Below are 27,622 nucleotides of genomic sequence, written 5' to 3'. Positions count from 1 at the left end.
CTGTTGTCTTCTGCCGCAGAGGATGGATAGTTTGTTCCATATATGAGGCTCTGGCAGACACTGAGTTGCTCTTCTGTCTTTCCTGTGGATGCAGGTGCCAGTTCAGGAGGAGGTGAAGCACCAGCAGCAGGAGGAGCAGGAGCAGCAGAAGCAAGAAGAGCAGCAGGAGCAGCAGCAGCAGCAGGAGCAGCAGCAGCAGCAGGAGCAGCAGCTGCTGCAGATGCAGCAGCTGCAGCTGCTGCAGCAACAGCAACAGCAGCAGCAGCTGCAGCTGCTGCTGCCCGAGCAGCCACAACAATATAATACCACCGGGGAGAATCAAGTGCTGCAAGTATACCAGCCAAACCAACCTAGCTTCACTATGTTGCACTACAATGATGGCTTCGTGCCCCTGACCCTATCCCTACCACCACCACAACCCATCTTTTTTCCTATCAAAATGTTAGCTGAACAGCAGTCCTCTGGCTACTATCGTGCTGAAAACATCAATGCTTCTGGATACTATCGTGCTGAAACCTTCCATGGCCTGGAACCTGGTAGATTCAGGTAAGAAGGCCGCAAGATGGTCCTAAGGGCTGAGGTCACTGCTATCCGGTGGTGGCTGGACATCGCGCCCGAAACTATGGGTGATGTGCCCATGGGCACCCAAAGTACCCTCATCCCAAGCAACCTGCTCCCATTCATCCTGCTCTGTGGCCCTGCTGCCTCTGCTGGCATGATCCATAGCCAAGCATGCCTCGATGGAACAGAGGTGTCTCTATGAAAATAAGAAGGCTAGATCAGAAAGCCTCCAAGCTAGGGAAGTAGCATTCCAGTCTTGAAATTGCTTGACTTCTAGCCAAGCCATCTCACGGCACAGGGTGTCTATTGGGAAGTCTCGAGCATCCCCAGCTGAGGGACTCCTGGCTCCTAACTCCCTGCTTCCATTTTCCTGGGATCCTGTGGTCATAGTAGAGCAGCTGAAGGGGTCTCCATGGCACTGACAATCCGTATGGCATTGGATACCTAAAGAGCCAAGAACACAGAAAGACCAAGTCCTGGGAGGCAGTATGAGGACAGGAACACAGTTTCAGCTCAGGGATAAAATCTTTGGTCTCAATGCCAGAAAAAGAAGGTTCTGCTCAACAGTGAAAGGTGGTGTAAGCACAGTCTTGGTGCCCAATATTTATTTCTGAATGAATGCCAGTCTCTGACCTGGTCTCCTAAAGCTCTCCTGAGTTCCTTCTGAGTCTTCCTTTAGGAACAGTGACCCTGGCATGTGGGATGGGTTAGTGCCATGTTTCTCACTGGCCTGATTATCAGAATCAACCTGAGGAGGTTATTGAAAGTGCATATTCAGAGTCTGGGATGATGCTCAGACATCTCTGTTTATCACACAGCTCTCAAGGTTAGGGTGATAGAGGGAGCCCTGGACTTAGAGGAGAAAGCGGACTTGCAGCCCCTCTGGGTCTCAGGTTCCTTCAGTGATGAAGGGCAAGTCCCTGACTTCGGAGTCGGTGAAGTGACTTACACAGAGATCACCATCTTGAACGAAGCAGGACCATCCAAGTAATAGCAACAATACCACTTGATACAAATCACTACATTTTTTCAGTGTTTCCATTTGCTTTACTTTGGAGAATTGAGTCTTATTCAGGCCAAAGTGAGAGTCCAAGCAAGTGACTCCTGATTTGGCCACCCAAATCAAAGGTTCTTTGAGCACCTCTTAATGAGCAAGACTATGTCTCTTGGGCCTTATTGCTAGACCCGTGTCTCTGTAACATGTTTCTTCTATTACAGATTTTTTCCTGAAAACCAGTATCAGCCCCACATGAATCTATTCCCTATGACCCATGGCTCAGGGTCCCAAAGCATTTATTCTACCAACCTTCCTCAGACTACTACCATCACCCACAACCCACAGCTTGTTAACCTGGAGACTCCACAAGACTACGTCTGCCTCTGGCAACAGTCGCAAGACCCACAGAATCATCTTTACCAAGTAGTCCAACTGAGTAATTGGGCTCCCAATGAGCAGGCCACCATGGGCCAAGCCACCTTTGCTCAGGTATAGCACTCCCTTCTTCTCTGCCCCCAACCCAGGTTGGAGGTTCTGCACAGGGATACACCCCTTCTGCATAGGCTCCGTGTGTGAAATCCACACTTTAAAGCACAAGAAAATTTGAGGATGGGTACCCACATGGGGGTAGCAGTCACAGCTGAGCAAAAAGACTCTCTAGGCTTCCATGAAAAAGTGAGCTGTTCTCGTAGATATTAATTGCAGTCCTACTTGGAAACGTCTCAAAAATGTGTTCCCAGGGCAGAGTGAGTCTTGCCACATGCTGAACTCAATGCCCTAGATGGGAGACCTTTCTGAACTTCTGTATCTTTCAGTTCAGTTCAGTTCAGTTCAGTCTCTCAGTCGTGTCCGACTCTTTGCGACCCCATGAATCGCAGCACGCCAGGCCTCCCTGTCCATCACAAACCCCCAGAGTCTACTCAAACTCATGCCCATTGAGTCGGTGATGCCATCCAGCCAGGCCTGGTGTGGGATCATTTCCTTGTATTGAAAATAAACCAGGAGTCCTTCTGATGAGTGTTTGGCATCCAACCATGGAGTGCCCCATATTTGGCAGGGCAAACCCCACCTTGGGGACCATCTGCAGTGGCCATGTTGCTAGGGCAGGGATGGGAGCTGGTCGAGACCACAGTCACATAACAGGTTTGGCTCCCAGATACACTCCCAGCAGTCCCCTTGGGGACCACAAACTCTGTCTGACTAATACCACTTACAAAGGATGTTTGGGTTCTGGCTTTAGAAATCTTAAAAGAGCTTAACTCCTTAAAAAAAAAAAAACTAACCACAACAAAACTCCAGTAAACTAAGGCAGAATGAAGGAATTTGTGTATTTTAAATGGTATGATTCATTTCACAAACACCCCTTGACCAGCTGGGTCACCAGCCCTCCAGAAAGGTGGTCCATTAGAGGGACAGCCTACATGATGCCATCAGATGGTCAATGGACACTGTGGTTCATTTACGAAGCCAGACTCTACTGAGACCCTCATGCATGTTCTTAAGGCACTTACCCTGAGAGGCAGATGCCCAGTTAGTGGAGAAAGGAGGACCCGGGGATGTGACACAGGTGGGAGAAGAACCAGGGGAGCAGCCAAGGGCAGGACCATGTCGGATGCTCCCTGTCCACAAGACTGCGGGGGCTCACACACCCTTCCCTGGCTACTCTTCTCCACACTCTGGAGCCTTGCTCTCCCTAGGTCCTCCAGCACATTCAGCCTCTGCCCATAGCCCAGCCCTGCTCCTTCTGGTTCCCCAACCTTGTCCTCCACCCCCTTGAGTTCAACTCATTGAAATCTATCACCTTCAGAAACCAGTCCAAGGGGTTCCCTCTTTCTCCAGCACAAAATGCCCCACAGTCCACTCTTGGTGACACCATCAGGGTGTCTGTCCCTCCTCCCCTGTCCGCAGGCCAGAATGGGTTGTTACCTCTCCGTGTCACATTGAATGAGCCAGGTAGCTGCCAGGGAGGCTCTGCATGGAAGTCATCTATTCTGTGTAGAATGGTGAGACCTAAAGTTAGAGGCAGGGATAGGCTGGAGAGACCTTCTAATGCCTTGACTGGCCATGGCTGGTCGGGAGCTGGGTCGGGGGCAGCCAGATATGGAATCCAGTAGCCTTAGGCCTTCAGACAAGTTTTTGGAGAGCCCAGGCCGACTTCTGCTGCTCTTTAAGCTACTATGCTGTTGGGAGAGAGAAGCTGGGGGTATACCATTTCCCCAGCTCCAACATCTACTGGCACCTTGCAGGCTTGTGTTTTCCAAAGACGTCCTTCTCAGCAGCTTACTGGCTCAGACCAAAGGGATCCTCACACCACTGCAAAATGGGCCCAGGAACTCTAGCAAAGGACTCCATCTTGTTCCCTTTCTCTCAGCAGGTGGCATCCATTGAACAAGGCCAGCATTCTTCAGGACTGGAGACTGTCCAAGCCTCTGGGAATAATGGGCCAAACCAACTAAATCCCTGTATGTCATCACAGCAGTCCTACTTGAATCAGTAGAGCCACATTAGCTCTACTTTTCTCTCAGGCCTTGAGAGAAGGGGGGAAAGACAGGCCAATGAAGCCTGCATAGCCAGGGGACCTCCAGGTCCCCTGGACTGGGGGGTGGGGGGTGGGGGGTGAAAACTCGTTTTTTTTTCCTAATATGTCTGTTCTCATTGTTAGTTCTTCACAACCTGTGTCTTGGAAATTTTGCTGCCCAGTGTTGCACTTACCTATTCTACCATGGGCAGGCAGGCTGCAGTTTAGAATGCATGGCTTAGAATACCCTTTTTCTGCCAAGAAATATTTTCCAGCATGGTTTTCAATCTAGTAAGCAGCTGTTCCATCTCAAGCTGTGAGAATTTCGAGGCCTTGGCTTCAACCATCAAGGCCTGCACCTCCTCCACAGTTGTGCTGGGGAAACCCACGGGAAATAGCAATCCAACTGTGGGAAGCTGAAATAGGTCAACAAATTGTGCTAAAATCATCACAGTTTGCTGCTTAATAAAAACTATCTTTGACTACAACTTTCTGTGAACTTAGAATTGACTTTGGGAACCTAGAAATGGCACCTGCCTTCCCAAGTGGCCATGTGCCCAAGACCTCTGGATAGCCGAGTCCCCACACAGTTGGCCTGGTGCTACCCTCTCTTTGTAGACTGTGGCTGTGCCCGGTATAGCCCATCAGAGGTGAGCCTGGTTGCTCAAGGGCACAGTGCCCATCTGCTCTGCACCCAGGTTCCTTAGTGTTCTCCCTGGAGGAAGAGTGATTTGCTCTCAGTCAAGCACCAAGGAGAGCATCTTCCCAGGTGTGTGCACTGGGGAGGGGAAGAGGGGGTAGGGGGTGCTTGGATAACCCAACCTGAAGTCATCATGTGCTGTGAACATCAGTCTTAAAGTATTGAGCCATTGCTGGAATAAGGCAAAGGAAACCCCCATCCCCAGTGGTAAGTTAAAGAGGCAGTGAGGCCACAGACCCACAGGAGAAGCTTGATATTTGCCAGGCAGCCAGATCTCTACCACGGTGCTATGGACTGAATGCCTGCCCCCCCTTTGACTCATATGTTAAAGCTCTCTCACTAATGGGATGGTATTTGGAGGTGGGGCCTTTGGGAGGTAATTAGCTGTAGACGAGGTCATAAGGGTGGGGTCCTTGTAGTGGAATTAGTGCACTTAGAAGAAGAGACACAAAGGGCTTGATCCCCCTCTTTTGTGCACAAAGAGGCACTCACATCAGCTCACAACAAGATGGTGGCTACCTACAAGCCAATTGAAGAGGTCTCAGAATAAAACCTATGTTGCTGTCACTTTGATCTTGATCTCCTTGACAGCCTTTAGATCTGTGAGAAATAAAAATCCGTTGAAGCAACCACCCTCCCCAACTATAGTTCAGTTCAATTCAGTTGCTCAGTCATGTCCGACTCTGCAACCCCATGGACTGCAGCACGCCAGGCCTCCCTGTCCATCACCAACTCCTGGAGTATAGTATTTTCTCCTTTACACAGAAAGGAGAGGTGGTCAGGCAGGTCCTAGAGCATCACACTCCCCAAGATAACGCAGCTGGGGCCTCATTCTGCTGTACAAGTCACTGAAGCCCTCTGGGCCTCTGTTTGTCCATCAGAAAAAAAAAAAAAAGGAAGGAGAAAGAGATGGTGCCTTTTCTACGTAGCTCCAAGAGCAGATGGTGCTTAATGGTATTATAGAGCCTTCAAGAGGGGCACTACAAAAGTTGACTCGACCAGAGGCATCCACTTGGGGTTATTATTTGAATTTGATGTTTACGGTGTTTCTGGGCCAGGATTTGTCCCATCTGACCCAGATGACTCTGGCTCCACCACCCTCTGGATTTCAGACAAGGATCCTGAGCTGAGGTAGTCTGTGGTTCCCTCAGGCTCTACCTTGATCAACAGTTCGGCTCCCAGCTCAGCCCCCAACCCAGGTGGCCAGAGGGTCAGAGGGGCCAGCTGCCCGGGCCTGCTTTTTTCCAGGGATCCCCACAGCAGTAGCTGCAGTTTCACCCCATCCTAGGATGGGGAAAGTGGAGGGCACGGGGCTAAAGGCCCAGAACCAGTGCTCATGTGCCGGCTGGTTCAGCATGAGTTTGGTTTGGATGTGACTAAAGGCAAAATACAGTGAGCAAGGTCTCTTAGGCAGTTGTAGGCCCAGTTACTTCTCCAACACATTCTTGACACTCTTGGCTGAGACCTTAGACTTGGCTGCCTGGGCAGACTGATGGGTTTAGCTGGGATCAGTTGGTACTTTCTTTTCCCTTCTTTTCCCGGGCATGAGCTCTTATTCTCCCAGCTTCAGAGGGTCTCCTGATGATTGTAGCCCAAGAGAAAGCTGTCTGATTCTAGGTGCAGGGAAAGACAGGGTGACCAGGCCAAGAGATGACAGTGTCCACACGAGGGTCAGGGGTGGCTTTAGCACCAAAGGAATGAGACCTGCATGCACTCTTCATCATGAACTGAGGGGGCAGTTCTGTCCCAGCCTTACCCAGGGAAGCAGACTTGTGTCAAGAAGACTGATCATGGACCAAGCTTCCAAGGCCACAACTCCACTTGGAAATAGCTATGGCTGTCCCCACAGTCTGTGCTAAACTGCCCCAGGAGGTGCTGGGGGCTCTGCAGCCCGTGCCACAAATGGAAGCTACACCTGGAACGACACAAGGCAAAGCTTTTCTGTCTTATCATCCTCCCTCCGGGCCCCACAGGCCACACTCGCACAGTGCACAACACACTCAATCAACTTGTCTTTCCTCCCAGACTCCTCTCTGAGGGAGACGAGAAGTTCTTCCAACAGCCCAAGGGCAGATGCGTGTCAGGGAAGGGCCTGGGAGGGAGACTCCATCCAAAGGCCAAGCGAGCTTTGCTCCCCGAATGCCCATGCCCAGCACGACAGCCTCAGCCATGTGGCTTTCCTTACTGGGTGGTGTCCTGAGCCCCGGGACCCACACACAACTAGTGGCTGGGCACATGGCTTGGGACATGGGGGCAGCTTACCCCAAGTTTCCTGGCCTTGGTGCTTCTGTTGGACAGTGTTGACCTCACCACAGCTGCCCGGCTCCCACCAGCTTCGATGTTGGGGTGGGGGTGGGGTAGAGGCACAGAGTGGCCAGAGCACCGTGATCTTATGGGTGCAGGGGGGCCCAGACACAGTTGATCCAGGACCTCAGACCCCGGCCTGCCTTCCCTCAACAGTACCACCAGCAGCCCCAAGATGTAAAGTGTGCACCCCTAGTAAGGAGGTCAGCAAGAGTGGCCCTTGACCCAGACCACTGTTGCCTAACCACCCCAGAAGACCTCCTGGCGGCTGGGCAAGGATTTATTTACCCCTCCTTTGATTTATTTACAAAGCCGAATTGGCAGCTTCTGTCCGGAAAAGCACTGGAGTTGCAGTTCTCTGTGGGTGGAGAGGGCAGAGGAAGTTGGAGGAACATGACACAGCAGCCCCTGCATGGCAGACCCTTCCCAACACAGACACCACAGTGCCCGCCCCTGTCAGCTCAGCCCCGGGTGGGTGGCACAGCCTCCTCACTGACCAAGCCTCAGTCTGGATATAATAGGATATTCCAAGTGCAGACTTCACGGGCCGAACATTCATGTAATTTGTAGGTCAGCAAAACTTGGTAACTGTTCCTATTCCCAAATGACTTTGATAATAAAGAAGGATGTGATGTGATGTGAAAGTCACTCAGTCGTGTCTGACTCTTTGTGACCCTATGGACTACACAGTCCATGGAATTCTCCAGGCCAGAATACTGGAGTGGGTTGCCTTTCCCTTCTCTGGGGGATCTTCCCAACCCAGGGATTGAACCCAGGTCCCCCACATTGCAGGCAGATTCTTTACCAGCTGAGCCACAAGGGAAGCAATAAAGAAGGAAGAACATTATTAAAATGCCATCCATGCTCCATGATCTTCCTCATCTGCATTGGTGGGACACCACCCGGCCAAGGCCCTGCATGGCATCTCAAGGGTTCCAGCTGAAGGCAGTGAAAGTGAAGGCAGCCTCGGAATGTTCTGGGATGTGAGTGTTGTTCACTTCTGCCAAAATCCCTGGGAGAAATGTTGGAAGGGAGAGAAGGGCCCAGGGTGGGCCTAGGGGGCTTAGGGCTGCCGCAAATTTCATCCCCAACTATCAAAACAGGCCCCAACGACCATAACAAAGACTCCAGTTTATCGCCATGACTCAATTAAATGTTCCACAGGGCATAGAAAAGCATTGCACTGTTTTTCTATTTTCATGGCTAAGCAAGACGATGTGGAATGGCTTCCACTGCTTATCAAATAAAACCAAGATCTTAGTCTGGCCTGGTGGCCTGGCCTCACCCTTCCTACCCAACTGCATGGCCCTCCACCTTTCATACACTCTGCCCCAGCCTTGTGGAACCATTGGGTTGGGCACAAGTCCTGGTTCTTCTGCCCTCATGGATTTGTCCCTCTTCTCCATGCCTTGAACATCCTTCCATCTCACCTCTGGATTTCTGATCCTCGCCCATGAAACAGAGCCCAGCCCGAAGACTCTCTGCTCCCCTTTCTTCCGCCTCACCTGGGCCTCACCGAAGCCCATGTGTCTCTGCTCAGCCCCTGCTGCACACATGCCATTGCCTCCTCTAGGCTGAGATTCAGGGGCAGGCCAGAATCTTCTTTTTACAAATGTCCCCAAGAACATCCTCCACCAAGGGCCATCCAGCTACCTGAAGAACATTTCACAAAGAAAACCAGCTGCTTGATGCGGGATCTTCAAGTGACAAGTCAAGCTGGTGAGGCCCTCGAGCCTTCTAGGGCTAACTCCTGGGAGGCCATCCCTAGGGCACAAGGCAGCCCACTTTCTCAGCTTTGGGCCCCAGGAAGGCGGCTTCCCCTGTGCACCTAACACTTAGCTCAGGTGTTGGTGTTCTTAAGCCACTGAACCTCATCCAGTCATCTTGCCACCCTGCCTCAGGCTTCGTCCTCAGCAAGGGACTCAGAGAAGAGGATGGGCCGTAGCTACCACGGGGCAAAAGTCCTGGCCTTTGGTGAGACTTGGAGGAGGGCTTGGTGGATGAGAGAGACAGGCGGGAACACTGCAGGGAGGTGAGGTGGTGGTGGGGGGAGCATGGGAGCTGTTGGCAGGGACAACTAAATGCCAAGAAACTCCTGGAGCTCTGGGTGTTTCCTGCCCAGATGGAGGCCCTGACCCCGAAGGTCAAAGGGTAATTAACCACATGGTCACCTTGTTGATGAAACAAAACCCACAACCCTGGAGAATCAAAACATGTCAAAGGCATGGAGGCAAAGGTCAACAGACAGAACAGACAAATTGCAGTATTTAGAATTGCGCATTCTAATGTTTGTGTAATCTATTTAGAAGTTAGCCCACCAGCCCTGGGGGAAGAGGGTTTGGAAGTTTGGCTGAAGTGGGGTGAGATTTCAACCGAGAATGCAGGTCTCCGGAAAAGAGCTTGGCTCATGGGGAGATTCACACCCAGAACCTTGGAGCATGTGGTCCACTGGAAAAGCAAGCTTCGTGCAAAGAGGGGCCTGTGGACAGCAGGGCACGTGGGAAGGAGCCAGGGCCATGCAGTTTGGTACTAAGCCTCACCCACACACAACAATTCCCACCACTTCCTGACCTGGACATGGGGCTGAGGAAGGCAGGACATTAAACTTTTATATTAGGCTTCACTTGCTACCCACTTGCTCTGAGACTGTGAGCAAGTTGTTTTACCTCTGTGTGCCTGGTGAGGCTCTCTAGAATGCAGGGGAAGAATAAGGGGCCTGTTCCAGAATGGGGTCAGAATGAAGAGCCCTCCTGGATTGAGGGACCAATGGATGAAGAAGTAAACACAAGTCTTATCCTTGCCGATCTGGCCCTTGTGCCGCCCCCTTCCTTAGTTCTCATGAAGATTCAGAGAGAGTGCCTGGTCTCTGAGAAGATGAACAAAACTTCAGAAGCTGTCCCCTCCTTGTTGTGAGGACCTCCCCCCAAGTCCCACTGAGTCCTTTCTGCTCAGCTTACAAGCATGTTCAGGACAGCAGGCCCCAGGCAGTCACCCTTCAGACCCACTGCCATCTTTGATGCCTGTGCTAACCCCTCTGCAGCCCATAGCCCCTACCTGGGAAATGATGTGACTCCCAAACCCCAATACCCCACCCTTCTTTACCCATTGGCTTCCAGGCCCTTAGATCCAACTATGTACTAGATGTCTCCCCATGGGTGTCCCCTGGAGAAAGAAATGGCAACCCACTCCAATATTCTTCCCTGGAGAATCCCATGAACAGAGGAGCCTGGAGGGCTTCAGTCCATGGGGTCACAAGAGTTGGACATGACTTAACAACTAAAGCACCACCCATTGGTGTCCTCTGAGCACGTCAAGATAGATACAGCCAAAAACAGGTTCTTCAACATCTCAAGAAACCAGGTCTCCACTCAGGGAGAGGCACCTTCCTCCTCTCAGTTACCCCTGCCAGTAGTCAGACATTGGCCCTGACACCTCCCTTTCTGTGGTCTATCCTACTGGGCATAATTGTCTGTTACCTTCATTAACACATAGTAGGGGCAGGGAAAGCTTGAGGAAATGAGGGAGCACGTAGGTGAACAGATGACTGGAGAGTCGACCTTGTCTTGTGCTCCCAACATGGGATGGGTGCCCAGGAGGCATATGGAAGGTGTGTTGAGCAATGGGTCTTTCCTCTCCTCCAGAAGCTCCCCAGGCCCCTGCTTCAGCAAAACACCTTTCTGGATTTGGGCCACGTAGCTCTAGGGCCGCTCTAGGTCAAGTCAGCATGTGAGGCTATATCCCATGGGACAAGCCTCAGGGGAAGTGGGATGGCTCCTCAGGACTAACACAGATTGAACTTCTTGGTACCAGTTTTCTGTACGTGAGGGTGCACAAGAACACTTCGAGTCTGCTTCCTGTGGTTGCTCAGGGCTGGGGCATTGTCCAGAGCCCAGACATGGACCAAGAGCCCAGGACAGGCACTCATGAAGGACGTCCCCTTTATCTCTGTCATACGGTTCATGGTTTCTTCTGTTCCTGCCCCACACGCTCCACCACCAGCCAGCTGGTGGTACCTTCAGTAGACTCCAGCTTGGATACCCTGTATAATTTGTTCCCACTGCCCGGGGAAACTGAGAGCAGGCAGGAGGGGGCCTGGAGCTCTGGCCACACAGTCCCCAGACTTTAGGCAGGGCTTGATTAGACTCATTTCTTGTCGTCTCTTGCCCCCTGGTGTATGATTGCAGCATTGCAGCTCTCCGGTGTCCTCCCTTGTGACCAAGTCAATTAATATTTTCTGAGCACCTACATAAGGCCAGGCTCTACATGTGGGACAGAACCTTATTCTCAAGATTTCAGTCCATCCCTTGATCAGATCTCTTTATATCTCCTGTCTCTATTCTCCAAGTGCCCTTAGAGTCATGAACCGTCATATCATCACTCCCTGTCCCTTCTTGCCTTCTTTCACAATTGACTGGCAAATCCCCAACATTGGATGAACCCAACCATTTATGCTTTGTGCACCTGCACTTAAGCATCTCTGTGTTGCTAGAAAGAATCACACAAGCTGGCACATTGCACAGCCTTAGAGATTTATGGTCTCCAACTCACTTGGGCACACCTCGCTGTGCGGGAGGACCTCTGTCTTGTGTTTTCCAGTCCATTCTTACAATGGCGATTTGCTCTCTCCTCAAAGTCCCCATGTCTTCCCACTTTCCTCCTGCTCGCCTTGTCCATATTTGATTTAGAAATTAGAATATATAGAATGGAAACTCCCTCATCAGACCGTCGTCAAGCATATTCACCTGCCTTCCTCTATAACCAACCTTTCCTCCTTGTCGCAAGCTAAAACAGCAGATGCCTCCCTTCTGTTTTCTAAGGCTGATGCCTTCTCTGCACCCTAGATCCATCCTTTCTACTTGCCCCTCTGTCCAGCATCACTGAATTCCCCCTCTCTACTTGACCATCCCCATACCATGCAAACCTGCTGTCTTTGTTAGCAGCTGAAAAAAAAAAAATTCATCCCTTGACTCCTATCTTCTTTCCCCACATTTTCCTGCTTCCTTTCAAAGCACTTGTCTGTAGGTATTGTCTTCAATTCCTCTCTCTTCCCATTGTAGGCATCAATGCTCTTGAATCCAGCCTCAGCTGCCACCAGTCCACTAAAATAACTCTTATCACTGGTCACCTATGAACTCTGTGTTGTCAAGTTCACCCTTTACCTATCTGCCCTAGTGTTACTGTAGCTCTCAGCACTGTTGAGTCACTGGACAGCCTTTCCTGTAAACACTCCCTTCTCTAAGATTCTAGGACACCTCACTCCTGTTTCCCCATCTGCTACCTCACTGGCTACTCCTTCTCACTCTCCTTTGCTGGTTCTTCCTCCCAACTCCTAAAGTTGGGTCTTGGATTTTTCTGCACCTCTTTCATACCCTAGGTGATCACATTCAGTCCCCTAACTATAAAACACACACACACACACACACACACACACCTCACAATTCTTTTTTTAAAAAAATTTCCTATTGGAGTATAGCCGATTAACAATGCTGTGATAGTTTCAGGTGGACAGCGAAGGGACTAAGCCATACATCTACAGGTATCCATTCTCCCCCAAGCTTCCCTCCCATCCAGGCTGGCATACAACATTGAAGAGAGTTCCCTGTTCTATATAGTAGGTCCTTGTTAGTTATCCATTTTAAATATACCAGTCACACCACATTTCTTTACTGAGCCAGAGTCATAATATACAACTGCCAACGTTACACCCCAAAACTTAGATACCCACTTGTCATTTCAAATATATTATGTTCAAAACAAAACTTTTGATACCCCTACAAGCCTGTTTGCCCCTTAGTTTTCCCTCTATCGGTGGAGGTCCTTGTTCACCTAGTTCTCTAAGGCAGAGATCTCCTGTTACGGGCTGAGTTTTGTCCTCCAAATATTCATATAGTGGCATCCCAACCCCCAGGACCTCCAAATGGGACCTTCTTTGAAAATAGGGTCATGCAGATGTAATGAGTGAACATGAGACGTCATACTGGAGCAGGGTGGTCCCTCATCCACCATGACTGGTTTCCTTATACAAAAAGGGAAATGTGGACACACACACACACACAGAATCGCATGGGAAGATGAAGACAGATGGGGTGATCCTTCTACAAGCCAAGGAACACACAAGGTGGCCAGTAACTCACCGGAAGTTAGCACAGAGGCCTGGGACACTTTCTCCCTCTCAGCCTTTGAAGGAACCAATCCTGCCCACACCTTGATCTTGGACTTCTAGCCTGCAGAGCTGTGAGACAATGAATTTCTTACTTAAACCGGTGTTGTAGACTGAATTATACTCACCCTCCAAATTCATATGATGCAACCATAACCCCAAATGGGACTGTATTTGAAGACGAGATCTTTGGGGAAGTAATTAAGGTTAAATGAGGTTGAAAGGGTGGGGAACAAATCCAATACGACTGGTATCCTTAGAGGAAGAGGAAAGAGCACTAGAGATTCCTCTCTCACTGCACGCACACAGAGGAAAGGCCATGTGAGGACACCGCGAAACGGTTTCCATCTGCAAGTAAGGAAGAGTGCCCTCACCAAGAACCATATTTGCCAGCACTCTGACCTTGGAGTTCCCAACCTCCAGAACTGTGAGAAAATTGCTGTCTATTGTTTAAGCCCACCCAGCCTGTGGTATTTTGTTATGGTAGCCCCAGGTGACGAAGACAGCCACCCAAATTGTGGTCTTAATGCTCTTGGGACCAACCCTAATATCTTCCTTTTCTTTAACTCTCCATATCCACTCAACAGCAATATCTTGTTGGCTTAAGATCTCCTCCAAAATCTATCTGGAATCCATCTGCTGCTCTTCACCTGCAAGTTCCCAGCAATGTCTCTCCCATGCCTTCTTCACTGGTCTCCTTGCTTACATTCTTTCTCCTTACCATCCATTCCCTATACAACTTCCAGAGTGGTCTTTATAGAATATCAAACTGAGCATGTCACTTGCTTGTTTCAAACCCTCCAACACCTTCCATTGTGCTTAGAGAAATTGTGAGCCCCTTGCAAAGTCCTCTAGAGCCCTGCCATCTCTTTGAACTCACCTCCTGTGTCTGCCCCCAACCCTCGTTCACCATATGCCCCAACCATGCCAGCCTCCCTTGTGGCTGTTGAACATAAAGCACTTTTGTGCCTTGGGCTTTTGTACTTGCTATTGCTTCTGCCAGAAAGGCTTCTATCTTAAAAGTCCCTTACATGGCTGACTTCATCTTTTGCTTTAGGTCTCTGTTTAAATATCTCTTCCTCAAAGTGGAAGTTGCAACTGTGAGTAGTATTTTTCTTCATTCTATTTGGTGGCTGATTAATAAAAAGGTTAAGATTTTTGGATAAAATAGTCTTGTATCCATCTGCCTTCCTAAAAAGATTTCTTAATCATCTTTTGCTTTCTAAGCAAGCAGTCACAGAATTTGCTATTAATGATACACTTTTACAATGTATTATTTTCAGTATGTGTGTCTCTTGTTTCTTATTCTAATGTTACTATATTATTTTAACTAAACCCTCTCCCTTCCCCTAAATGCTCATAACAGCACAATTTATCTCCATGTGTACTTATATTATATATTATTTTGCTGAATAAATAAGTTATTTAATAGATTAAGCACATTGAATAAATAACTGTTTACCTTCTGTCCTTACTTCTGAACTATTAGTGTCACAGAGTGGGGTCAAACTGATTCCCCACCCTCTCCTGAGCCCAGAAAACAGGATGGATAAGCATTAGATATATATTGGGGAAAAAAAGTGAAAGAAATGGAGATGCTGTAATGGAAGCATGTTTGTTGAGTGGAGGTAAAAATGATGACAAGACCCTTTTTAGCTGTAAGAGAAGTCTTGGGGCAGGGCAGGCTTATCCTGGGTCTCAGCTCCCAATGAATGTTACAAGTTGAAGAAGGGGGCTGGTGGACATTAAAGGGAGAGGAAACCTCCATAGCAAAGGCCTGGGAGATTTATTTTTTTCCTCCAACTTTGAAGTCATGACTTAAAACTCACGGACTATAAACTCATGGACATGAGTTTGAGGAAACACTGGGAGATGGTGAAAGACAGGGAAGCCTGGTGTGCTGCAGTCCATGGGGTCGCAAAGAGTCAGACATGACTGAGTGATTGAAAAAAATAAAGCCGTAAAAAAACTAAGAAAAAATGTACAAAATATCTTTCTGACCTTGGGATAGGTGAGATTTTCTATGTTTAAAAGAAATGGAAAGAATCACAAAGGATAAACAAGAAGATAAGCATTAATAAAAGGCAAGTGAGAGTGTAAATATGTACAAAGGAGTCAGACATGACTTTGCGACTAAACCACTGTGACCACAAAGCAATGGAATATTTTAATAAGCTTTGTAAAGAAAATTAAACTACCATACTTATTGCTAGCAAAAGTGAGGTGAATACTTTTGCACACTGGGATTTAGACCAACCTTGTTGTATAGCATCTCAGTTCTCAGAATCAGACCCTATAAAGGTTCAAATTTTTTAACCAAATTATTTTCTAGCTCTGCGTGCATGTTAAGTCATTTCAGTTGTGTCCGACTCTTTGTGATCCTATGAACTATTGCCTACCAGGCTCCTCTGTCCATGGGGCTTCTCCAGGGAAGAATACTGGAGTGGGTTGCCATGCCCTCCTCCAGGGGATATCCCGACCCAGGGATTGAACTCACGTCTCCTGCAGTTCCTGCATTGCAGGTGAATCCCTTACCACTGAGCTACCAGGGAAGCCAATTTTACAACTAGGGACCCATGATTTGCCTTTTTTTGGGGGGGGGCATGCCTCAAGGCTTGTGGGAATCTCAGTTCCCAACCAGGGACTGAACCTGAGTCATGGCAGTGAAAGTCCAGAATCCTAACTAGTAGGCCAGCAGGTACTTCTCCATGATTCTACTTTGAAGAAACAGATCCGCATTCTCATTTACATGAGGATGTGCTGACTAAGGGACCCTTAAAGGCAGAGACTGAGTAGAGTCTGCCTTAAATCCACACCATCTCTGATTCATAAGAAGCACTCAGGGGTTATGTATTGAGCTGGATTAAGCTGAAAAAAAATAGAAGTCTAAAAAAATAATTAGACTCCTCTGTCTCTGTTAGCTGTCTCCTACTCATTCGCATGTTCATCAAAATTTAGCTGCTAGAAGTGTCCCCCAACTATTTCAAACATGGGTGAACCAGAAAGACCAGCAGATTTGAAAGACCAACCCCAGTACTAGAACCAGAGGAGATGCTCGACAATCTTGGTCACTTGCTTTTCTTCCTGCTCATGTAAAAAAAAAAGATGCATATTTATTTTTTATAAAGATAAGCACTTGCAGCATCATTTACAATAATGAAAGTTTGAAAAAAAATCTAAGCCTCCAATTCCCTGAGGAATGGTTGGGTACATTTTGAAACCTCCATACAATGAAATTGATTGTATTCATTAAAAAATACAGCAAATCAACACAAGTTGTTTAATAAAATTCAACTTCCATTTCTGATTAAAATAACAAATACAAGTGAACCAGGAATAAAAGGATTCTCCATCAACATGATATATTAAATATATCTGAACCATTGGTAAATGAAACATCAGTGTGCATAGTGAATCCCTAGCAGTGTTGCCATGACAGCCAAGGGCAGGACATTGTGGTGGGATCAGAACAAGAAACAAATGGGAAGAATCTGGAAAAAAGAGACACATTCATTTCCATTTGCAAATTCTATGTCACCTACTTGGAAGACTCCACAATTAAGAAGCATTTTTAGCCAGACAGATGGGTACAAGATAATTTTATAAAAATCATCACCTTTCTCATAAACCAACGATAGTTAGCCAGAAAAAAGATTCCATTCACAACTGCAATAAATATATATGCTTTATACATTATGTAATTAATGTTAATAATAACATATCATGCATAATATATGTTATATTCTACATATAACATTGTATAACATATGTTAACATATTTGATGTTGTTCAGTCCCTAAGTCATGTCCGACTCCTTGCAACCCCATGGACTGGATGTAGCACAACAGGCTTCCCTGGCCTTCACTATCTCCTGGAGTTTGCTCAAATTCATGCCCATTGAGCCGATGATGCTGTCTAACCATTTCATCCTCTGTCACCCCATTCTCCTCCTGCCCTCAATCTTTCTCAGCATCAGGGTCTTTTCCAATGAGTCAGCTCTTTGCATCAGGTGGCCCAAGTATTGGAGCTTCAGCTTCAGCATCAGTTCTTCCAATGAATATTCAGGGTTGATTTCGTTTATGATTGACTAGTTTGATCTTGTTGTCCAAAGGACTCTCAAGAGTCTTCTCTAGCACCACAATTTGAAAACATCAGTTCTTTGATGCTCAGCCTTCTTTACAGCCAAACTGTCACATCCATACATGACTACTGGAAAAACCATAGCTTTGACTATATGGACCTTTGTCAGCAAAGCGATGTCTCTGCTTTTTATTATGCTATCTAGGTTTGTCATAGCTTTGTCATATTAACATATATGCTATATATTTATATACACACTCTATACATAAAATATTAAAACATATGTAGGACTTATAAGAACAAAACTCAAAAAACTTGCTGGGAAAAATCACATAAGATTCAGGAAAATAAAAAGAAGTACCAGGACTTTCCTGGTGGTCCAGTGGTTAAGAATCTGCCTGCCAATGCAGGAGTCATAGGTTCAATCCATGGTCTGGGACGATCCCACATGCTGCGGGACATTAGGCCCATGTGCCACAACTACTGAACCCGTGCACCTAGAGCCCAGGAACTGCAACTACTGAAGCCCGTGTGCCTAGAGCCTGCGCTTGGCAATAAGAGAAGCCACCACAATGAGAAGCTACTCAACACAACTAGAGAGTAACCCCCACTTTCTGCAACTAAACAAAGTCCAAGTGCAGCAATGAAGACCCAGGGCAGCTAAAAATAAATCAACAAATAAATAAAATGAAAAATATACATGTATAAAGAAACACCATTATCTTGAGAGAAAAGATTTATGTTTTAAGATACCAGTTTTCTCCAAATTTAATGCAATTATAACTGTGATATCAATGCTGTTATTTTTCTTTTGTAACTTTATGAAACTATTCCAGAGTTTTGATAGAAGAGTAAATCACTAATAATGAAACTATTCGGGGAGAGAAGTAGATATGACTGGGGGCAAAGGGTGAGAGGGTACTTGCCCTAGCCTATATTCCAGGTGTGTTAGAGTTACACTGGTCTTAGCAGTGTGTGGCTGGCATGAGGAGACAGGCTACACTAGAAACAGAGGCAAGGATATATGATATAGACACGGCAGGACTGACACCTCAACCAGTGTGGTGTAGCTTTGGCTTCAGACTTGCTTTAGAGACAAATCTTCAGGATGGCTCTCTAGTCAGTAGGAGTAGGTGGTGATTCTTGAAGGCTGAGGGAATCTTAATTGTCCACATCAAATATATATCGGGGGGGGGGGGATGTTGATAGATACTGTAGGGGCTCAAGTCCCCTTGTTGTTGTTCAGTTGCTAAGTTGTATCCAACTCTGCAACCCCATAGACTGCATGCCAGGCTCCTCTGTCCTCCATTATCTCCCAGAGTTTGCTCAAATTCACGTCCGTTAGCTACCCTTTCTCATCAACTCAGGTGGAGAAATGATGATATTTCACAAACAGATTAAACAATTAGAAAAATGAAGCTAATCCTGAGCTTAAGTATTAAACCAAATTCAATTCTGGACAGATTAAAAATTTACATGTTCACTAACAAAAACACAAAAATGGTGACAAGTCATTTATTTTGAAATGTTGAGAAATGGAGAAAGCCTTTGCAAGGATGAAAGCAAAACGAGAACACAGTCACATGCCAAGGACATGTGTACCAATGAGGCCACAACAGTGTTGTTGACAATGGAAAGAAAGCAATATAAATTGGAATCAGAAGTAGGAAATAAGGAAGTATTGGTTCAGTCATACTCTGTCTCGTGCTGACAAAGAAAGATGCCCACTGGTTCATGAGATTTTGTTAAGGGGGAAAAAATAGTGGAAAAAAGCATACAGAAGAATAAATCTGAACTACTAAAATGATTCTCACCAGGCAATGAAATTATGGGTAATTTTTAACTTTCTTGTTTATATGTGTTTTTCCTCAATGTTTTTATAATGTGCATACTATGACTTTTATAATCAAATAAAAATGTTCTTTAAATTAACAAAAATCTTTACATCACATAAACTAAATGATGTAAAATTGGATTTATAGAGTGAAAAACAGGCGGGCAATAAATGCAAATTTTAATAGTGGCTTTCTCTATCTGGTGGGACTGTGACTAGTTCTTTCTGAAATTGCCCAATGGGAGCATATTATTTTCATAATCAGAACTGAGAAAAATATGTACAGTTCCTGGGCTAGATGGTAGGAAATGAGATGAGAAAGGCAGGAAGGAGCTGAGGCTACAGAGAGGATCTGGTTGGGGAGGCAGACAGACCACCAGGAAACATGAATGAATCAGCAAAATGGCACATCGGCAAATGCTCTGAAGGCAAGAAACCAGGGATTGGGAAGGAACCCAGAGTGGGGAGAGGTGGCCTCATCCAAACTCACTTTCTCCTACTCCTCCACACTGAGGTCCTGTCACCCCCTCATGGCCCTAGTTCCGTGAGGATCAGGCAGCCAGCACAGAAATGGAATGCTCTGTTTGGAGGAGCCAGTTCCATACCACAGCCAAGCAGTTGTATAGCTTGAAGCTGGGCCCTAAAGTGGAGAGGGGAGGTAGGTGGAGAGTGGGACAGTGGAAGATTCTAATCCTTCACCAGAACCAGGAAAGTAGATGACAGACTCCTTTAACTTCTAGGAACCAATGGCGATGGGGACCAGGTGGGGAGATGGTGCCCAGGCAGTAAATCAAATACGATCAGTGGCATGAACTACATTCCCTGAGCAGCAGTCCAAACTGGCCAACCTCTGGGAGTTGCAAAGCCTGCTTTAGGGTCTGCAGGCTTTAGAAAAAATTTTATTGGAGTTTAGTTGCTTTACACTTTTGTATCAGTTTCTGCCATACAGAAACGTAAGTCAGCGATAAGTACACATGTGCGTGTGTGCTAAGTCACTTTAGTTGTGTCCAACTCTTTGTGGTCCCATGGACTGGAGCTTGCCAGGCTCCTCTGTCTATGGGATTTCCCCCCACCAATACTGGAGTGGGTTGCCTTGCCCTCCTCCAGGGGATCTTCCCTACCCAAGGATCGAATCCATGTCTCTTGTATCTCCTGCATCGGCAGGGAGATTCTTTACTACTAGTGCCACCTGGGAAGCCCTATATGCATACATCTATCCCCCCTTTTTTGAATTTCCTTCCCATTCAGGTCACTACTACACTGAGTAGAGTTCCTTGTGCTACAGAGTTGGTTCTTATAGTCACCTATTTTATACATAGTAGTGTATCTGTGTCTATCCCAAATTCCCAATGCATCCCACTTTCCCCCCTCTGGAACCAGTGCATTTGTTCTCGACATCTGTGTCTCTATTTCTGCTTTGCAAATAAGATCATCTAAACTTTTTTTTTTTCTAAATTCCACATGTATAAGTCAATATGTGATATTTCTTTTTTTCTTTCCAACTTCACTCTCCATGACAGTCTCTAGGTCTATCCACATCTCTGCAAATGACACAATTTTGTTCATTTTTATGGCTGAGAAATATTCTATTGTAAGTATGTGTTACATGTTTGGACTTCCCTGGTAGCTCATTTGGTTAAGAATCTGCCTGCAATGCAAGAGACCAAAGGTTGATCCCGGGGTGGGGGAAGATCCCCTGCAGAAGGAAATGGCAGCCCACTCCAGTATTCTTGCCTGGAGAATCCCATGGATCGAGGAGCCTGGCAGGCTACAGTCCATGGGGTCACCAAGTGTCGGCCACGACTTAGTGACTAAACCACCACCACCACATCTTTATCCATTCCTGTGTTGATGAACATTTAGGTTATGTCCATGTCCTGGCTATTGCAAATAGTGCTTCAATGAGCATTGAGATGCATATATCTTTTTGAATTATGATTTTCTCTGAGAGTATTCCTAGGAGTGGGATTGCTGGGTCATATATTAGTTCTATTTTTATATTTTAAGGAACATCTATACTGTTTTCTGTAGAGGTTGTATCAATTTACATTCCCACCAACAGTGTAAGAGGGTTCCCTTTTCTCCACATCCTCTCCAGCATTTAGTGCTTGTACATTTTTGTTTTTTTGATGATGGCCATTCCGACCAGTGTGAGCCGATACCCCATTGTAGTTTCGATTTGCATTTCTCTAATAATTAGTGATGTTGACCATCGTTTCATGTTGTTGGCCATCTGTATGTCTTCTTTGGACAAATGTCTATTAGGTCTTCTGCCTATTTTTTAGGTGAGTTTTTTTTTTAAATATTGAGCTGCATGAGCTGTTTGTATATTTTGATTAATCCTTTGTCAGTTGCTTCATTTGCAAATATTTTCTCCCCTTCTGAGGGTTGTCTTTTTGTCTTGTTTATGGTTCCCTTTGCTGTGCAAAAGCTTTTGAGTTTCATTAGGTCCTATCTGTTAATTTTTGTTATTATTTTCATTACTCTAGGCAGTGAGTCAAAGAGGATCTTGCTGTGATTTATGTCTTAAGATAAATGTCTTCTGCCTATGTTTTCCTCTAAGAATTTATAGTGTCTAGCCTTACATTGAGGTCTCTAATCCATTTTGAGTTAATTTTTGTGTATGGTGTTAGGAAGAGTTCTAATTTCATTCTTTTACATGTAGCTGCCCAGTTTCACCGGAGAAGGCAATGGCACCCACTCCAGTACTCTTGCCTGGAAAATCCCATGGATGGAGGAGCCTGGTAGGCTGCAGTCTATGGGGTCACTAAGAGTCAGACACGACTGAAGCGACTTAGCAGCAGCAGCAGCCCAGTTTCACCAGCACCACTTATTGAAGAGGTTTTCCCTTTTTTTCTTGCTGAGTCTGGCTAAAGGTTTATCAATTTAGTTTATCTTCTCAAAGAATCAGCTTTTAGTTTCATTGATCTTTGCTATTCTTTTCTTCATTTCTGTTTAATTTTTTCTGCTCTGATATTTATGATTTCTCTCAATCTACTAACTTTGGGGTTTTTTGTTCTTCTATCTCTAGTTACTGTAGGTGTAAGGTTATGTTCTTTATTTGAGATTTTTCTTGTTTCTTGAGGTATGATTGTATTGCTATAGACTTCCTTCTTAGAACTATTCCCTAGTGGCTCAGATGGTAAAGAGTCTGCCTGCAATGCAAGAGACCCAGGTTCGATCCCTGGGTTGGGAAGATCTCCTGGAGAAGGAAATGGCAACCACTCCAGTATTCTTGCCTGGAAAATCCCATAGGTGGAGGAGCGTGAAGAGTCAGACATGACTGAAGCAACTTCATTTCATTTCATTTCCCTCTTAGAACTGCTTTTGCTGCATCCCATAGGTTTTGCGTTGTCAAGGTTTTGTTGCCATATTTTCATAGTATTTTGATTTCCTCAGTGATCTATTATTTTGTAGCATACTGTTTAGCCACCATGTGTTTGTGCTTTTTACAGTTATTTTCTTGTAGTTTATTTCTAATCTCATGGCGCTGTGGTTGGAAGAGATGCTTGAAATGATTTCAATTTTCTTAAATTTACTGAGGCTTGATTTGTGACCCAAGATGTGATCTATCCTGTAGACTATTCCATGTGCACTTGAGAAGAAAGTGCATTCTTCTGCTTTCAGATGGAATGTCCTACAAATATCAACTAAGTCTATTTGGTCTAATGTGTCATTTAAGGCTTGTGTTTCCTTATTAATTTTCTGTCTGGATGATCTGTCCATTGGTGTAAGTGGGGTGTTAAGGTCTCCCACTATTATTTTGTTACTGTCAATTTCCCCTTTTTATAACTATTAGCATTTGCCTTCTGTATTGAGGTGCTCCTATGTTTGGTGCAGAAATATTTAAAATTGTTATATCGTCTTCTTGGATTGATCCCTTGATCATTATGTAGTGTCTTTTCTTGTCTCTTGCAGTAGTCTTTAAAGTCTGTTTTGTCTAATAGGAGTATTGCTAGTCTAGCTTTCTTTTGATTTCAATTTTCATGGAATACACTTTTCTATTCCCTCACTTTCAGTCTGTATGTGTCACTAGAGCTGAAGTGAGTGTCTTGTAGACAGCATATACATAGGTCTTATTTTTATATCCATTCCGCCAGTTTGTGTTTTCTGGTGGAAGCATTTAATCCATTTACATTTAAGGTAATTGTTAGTATGTATGTCCCTATTACCATTTTCTTAATTGTTTTGAGTTTGTGTTTGTAGATCTTTTCCTTCTCGTATGTTTTCTGCCTAAAGAAGTGCCTTTAGTATTTATTGTAAAGCTGGTTTGGTGGTGCTGAATTCTCTTACCTACTTGGTTGCAGGGGGAGTGATCTTATCCTCTCAGGTGTCCAAAGTCTTCTGCTAATGTTGAGCAGGTGCTCTGTGAAGACTGTTTCATTTGTAGATGTATTCTTAATGTACCTGCGAGGAGAGACGAATTGCACATCATCCTATTCCACCATCTTGACTCCTCCCTCCTTGCAGGTTTTTTAAAAAAATCATTATTTAAAGAAAGGCCCCATCCCCAACATGCTTGAAGCCTCAGATGCTGTGTGGGAAAACAGTGCCATCCACAAGTATCAGTCAAAAAGTCATTCAGGAGAGTTGACCTTGGAATCAAATTTACTTTAATTTTACTTATATTTTTCTTTTTCTATAAATGCCTGAAAGACCTATGAGAAAAATCATCATCTGATGAAGTCTAATAGAGCTTTTTCAATAAGTACAAAATAAAAATTGCATGTGCTAAGAAAGTATTATATATCATATATTAATTGGAGGTATGGCTTAATTTCTAGGTAATGCAATCGATGTCATCTTAGATTTAATATGTCTACTGAAGACCAGAGGCTGGTGGCAAGTGACACCTCTGATGCTTGGTGAGCATTCCTGTAAAGGTAGTGGCTCCAGGAGGCTCAATCCTTTCTGAAAGCATGATTCTAGTGCCTCACCTCCAATCATCAGAATCAGAGACAACGAATGTATTTGGACTTGAATTTGGAGCCCTCAAGCATGGTTGTCACAACTTGAATGATCATGGTATCCAGAAAGGAAAGAAGTGTGCTTTCCAAGGATCACAATGACAGGTACCCTGACCACAATGTCCAGGAGAGGGAAGCAGGAAAAATGAAGGGCAATAGGGCTAAGGGCTCTGGGAGCTTACTGCTTTAGCACCTTCCTGGCTTAGGCTGTATGTGTGTTATTGTTGTTGTTGTTCAGTGTCTGACTCTTTGTGACTCCATGAACTGCAGCATGCCAGGCTTCCCTGTTCTTCACTATCTCCTGGGGTTTGCTCAAACTCATGTCCATTGAGTCGATGATGCCATCCAACCACTTCATCCTCTGTCACCCTCTTCTCCAAAGTATTGGAGCTTCAGCTTCAGCATCAGTCCTTCCAATGAATATTCAGGGTTGATTTCCTTTAGGATTGACTGATTTGATCTCCTTCCTATCCAAGGTTGGGACAAAAAGGATGTGTGGATATGATGAGTCATATAATGGCCATCCAACCTTGGCTTTGGTTCCTCAGCCCTGAACAACCTGGTCAACCCAGGTTAGCCTGTTCAGACCTCTCAGGACCCCTGGCCCAGGTCTTGAGATGCTTTTTCTGGCTCCTAGGGTTTCTGAAGGCTCCTAGGGTTTCACATGTGCTTGCTTATTTCACATGCCAAATCTGAGGTTAGGCTGCTTCCTCTTACAGTCCATCCTCTGGGAGTCATCTGCTGGGGGTGGGGGTGTGAAAGGGAGAGGCAGGAGGCACTTCTCAAATATAAAGGCAAGATCAGAGCTGTGTTTCTGAAAGTGTGGCTCACCCAGGGGCCCACATCCACATCATAGAGCAACCAACATACTGGATACTGGGTAAGCATGCAGACTTTGGGCTCACCATCAGGCCTACTGCTTCTGTATGGGATAGAGAGCAAGACATGAGAACTTCCATGATCAAACAGCATACTAGAGGATTCTTGTGCATCATAGTCTTTGAGAAATCCTGGTCTGGGGTTCTTCTACCCTTAGCTGAGAAAGAAGACCAAAGGGAAAATGACTGCTCAACGAAAGGGAGGAAATTCCACTTCCAGGGTAGGGGTGCTGGGGACCTTTCAGTCACTGAGGGATCTTTTTCTTCCTCTCACAAAAGGACCAATGTCTAATTCCAGGTAGTTCCTCAGCTGCCCTCAACCTCTCAGTACTGTGGACCATCAGACCCTGGATTCCCCAAGGACCACTCTGGGTCACATGGAGGAAGATTCTCAGAGGTAGCCAGAGAGGCACAAGCTGCTCTGACAGCCCTAGACCTGCAAGTTCAGGATCAATAGGCTCTCTTCTCGTTCCACTTCCCCTTCCAGAGTTTGTCAAAAGGACATCAGAGCTTGCCGGGAATGTTCCAAAGTCCAGGGTGAGGGCGGTGCTGGTAAGGGTAGAACTTTCCTTGTGATGGTTTGCATATTTCCAGGCTGGATGAAAGAAATCAACCCAGAAGCACCCCCTGTGCCACACTATTTGCCCCAGACTAGTGTAATTTTTTAGTTGGTGTTGATTGAGACCCTGTTGAACCTGGCTCTGTGCTAAGCTCTTGGCTTACATTGTCTCAGTCAGTTTTGACAAGGATTTTTAAAACTGAGATTATCATTCCCATTATTTATATGAGAGACCTGAGGCCTGGAGAGGTAAAGTCACTTGCCCAAGGCACCCAGTTAGCAAGTAGAAAGGCTGACTTTGAACCTAGATGGTCTGACTCCAGAGCAGGATGAAGTGAGGAGCAGGCAGAGATGCTGAGGAGGATGTAAGTGGTCAGGAATAGGAGCTAGAGGAGAAGCTTGGTGAGGAGGAGGGAGGAGACGGGAGATGGAGTGCAGTCAGAGCGAGGTGATGGGTGGTATTGGGGTGGGACTCAGGAATAGATCATGGACTAGCTGAGGGTTGAGGAATATGATGGATGTCATCAGAGGCTGTTCTGAGGTCAAGGCAAGGAAGAAGGTGAAGGCCAGAGCTGGGGTTGGAATGGGGAGAATCTGGGGGAGTGATTGGAGCTCTCTAGTGTCACCATGAGCTGGCCTGGAGTGAGAACCCCACCAGGCCGGGGTTAGAATCAGGATGAGGTAACAGTCAGCATTGCAATCCCCCTTCCCAGCTTTGCACCTCTACCAACTGCCTTGTTAGGTCTTTTCCATGTTTGCTAGTTTATTGTCTCTCTCCTCCAACCAGAAGGGAATCAGGGCACAGACTTAGTCTGTTTGATTCACCTTTATGTCATCAGCATGAAGCAGAATTCATGGAACATAATAAGTGCTCAATAAATGCTCAAGGGCAAGGCTCAGGGGAGTGATGATGGATCAGAACATGGGGTGGGGCTCTCACTAGAGTGTAGGCTCAGGTGGGGTGATCTCCAGAACAAATGAGTTTGAAGGAGGGGTGAGGCCCTGGGAAGAGCTGAAGGGCACAGTGGGGTGTCCCTCAGGTTCACAAAGAGTCCAAGGAATAGAGTGAGGTGTTGGGGAGGAGGTAAGGCTTCAAAGGCTATGGTACAAAAGCTCCTTAAATACGTGCCTTCTTGCTGATTTCAGTGTCCATGTAGATGATTCAACTCCTGGTCTCTCAGTCCATTGACTCTTTCTCTTCTCTCTACCTATCACAGCCACTTACTTCTCTGGTTTTATCCTAATACCCTGCCTAATCTGTCACCATCACCCTTCCATAATTGCCATTATATCCTGCTGTCCCAAAGCCAGCTCATTCCTTTTAGTTCTACAAGAACTGCAATGATCCTCCAACTCCAGCCACCACCGGAGACCCTTCAGACAGCCATACTTTTTTTCCTACTGCCTTTTACCAGACCCTGACTCTATCCTTCCCTTCCCTTCTTACCCAGTCTACAATCCAAGATCAGTCATCAAAATCTCTCTTGAATCCACTCGAAACTCCTATGTCCCACTGCCATTTCTTTGTACTGAACTAGCTAAACTCAGCCCTGATAAAATCCAACTTTCCACCTACTCTGTGAAGTTCAACATGACTGGATAAAACCATGCAGACATGCTGAGTAATTTCACTTGAAATGAATGGTCATTAAATCTCAAGTGAGCCCTTAATGCCGCCCAGCAATCATGTTATATTTCCATAGAACATCCAGCTCTCCATCAACTGCTGACACCCGTCTCCCACCCTTACTCCCAGCTGGTGGCCTGGTTTCCTGTTTCAATGAGAAAATAGGATGCATCGTAAGAGAGCTGCTCTGAGCTCCAGCATCCCCTCTCCCACCTATGTGCATCTTGGCATGTCTCTCTGGCATCATCAATTGTTCCCTCTTTACTGGCTCATTAGCACACACACGTTGCTATGCTATAATTTCTCCCATATTAAAAAACAAACAAACAAACACTTTCTTGTGGTCCCCATGTACCCCTACAATTACCAGTTTCCCACTTCTCTGCTTTCCTTTACAACACAACTCCTCAAAAGAACTGCCAGTTGCTACTCACTGA

At 46.1% G+C, this 27,622-nt stretch overlaps 1 protein-coding gene across 5 annotated transcripts in view; it reads left to right on the top strand.

Moving 5' to 3' along the window:
• PASD1 (PAS domain containing repressor 1) overlaps positions 1-4,558 on the top strand; it is a 120,224-nt gene extending 115,666 nt beyond the window's left edge. For 4 of the 5 annotated variants that reach the window (XM_043458861.1, XM_043458862.1, XM_043458865.1 and 1 more), the window contains 3 exons: positions 95-546; positions 1,780-2,047; positions 3,930-4,558. In XM_043458861.1, coding sequence (XP_043314796.1) covers positions 95-546; positions 1,780-2,047; positions 3,930-4,055 — 846 coding nt within the window. In that variant the 3' untranslated portion in view covers positions 4,056-4,558. The remainder of the gene's footprint in view (positions 1-94; positions 547-1,779; positions 2,048-3,929) is intronic. The other variant, XM_043458863.1, reaches the window with a different exon arrangement.
• Positions 4,559-27,622: the final 23,064 nt, after the last annotated feature.

The sequence above is a fragment of the Cervus canadensis genome, chromosome X (genome assembly GCF_019320065.1).
Source record: "Cervus canadensis isolate Bull #8, Minnesota chromosome X, ASM1932006v1, whole genome shotgun sequence".
Taxonomy (NCBI): domain Eukaryota; kingdom Metazoa; phylum Chordata; class Mammalia; order Artiodactyla; family Cervidae; genus Cervus; species Cervus canadensis.
This window is presented reverse-complemented; position numbering and strand designations above follow the sequence as displayed.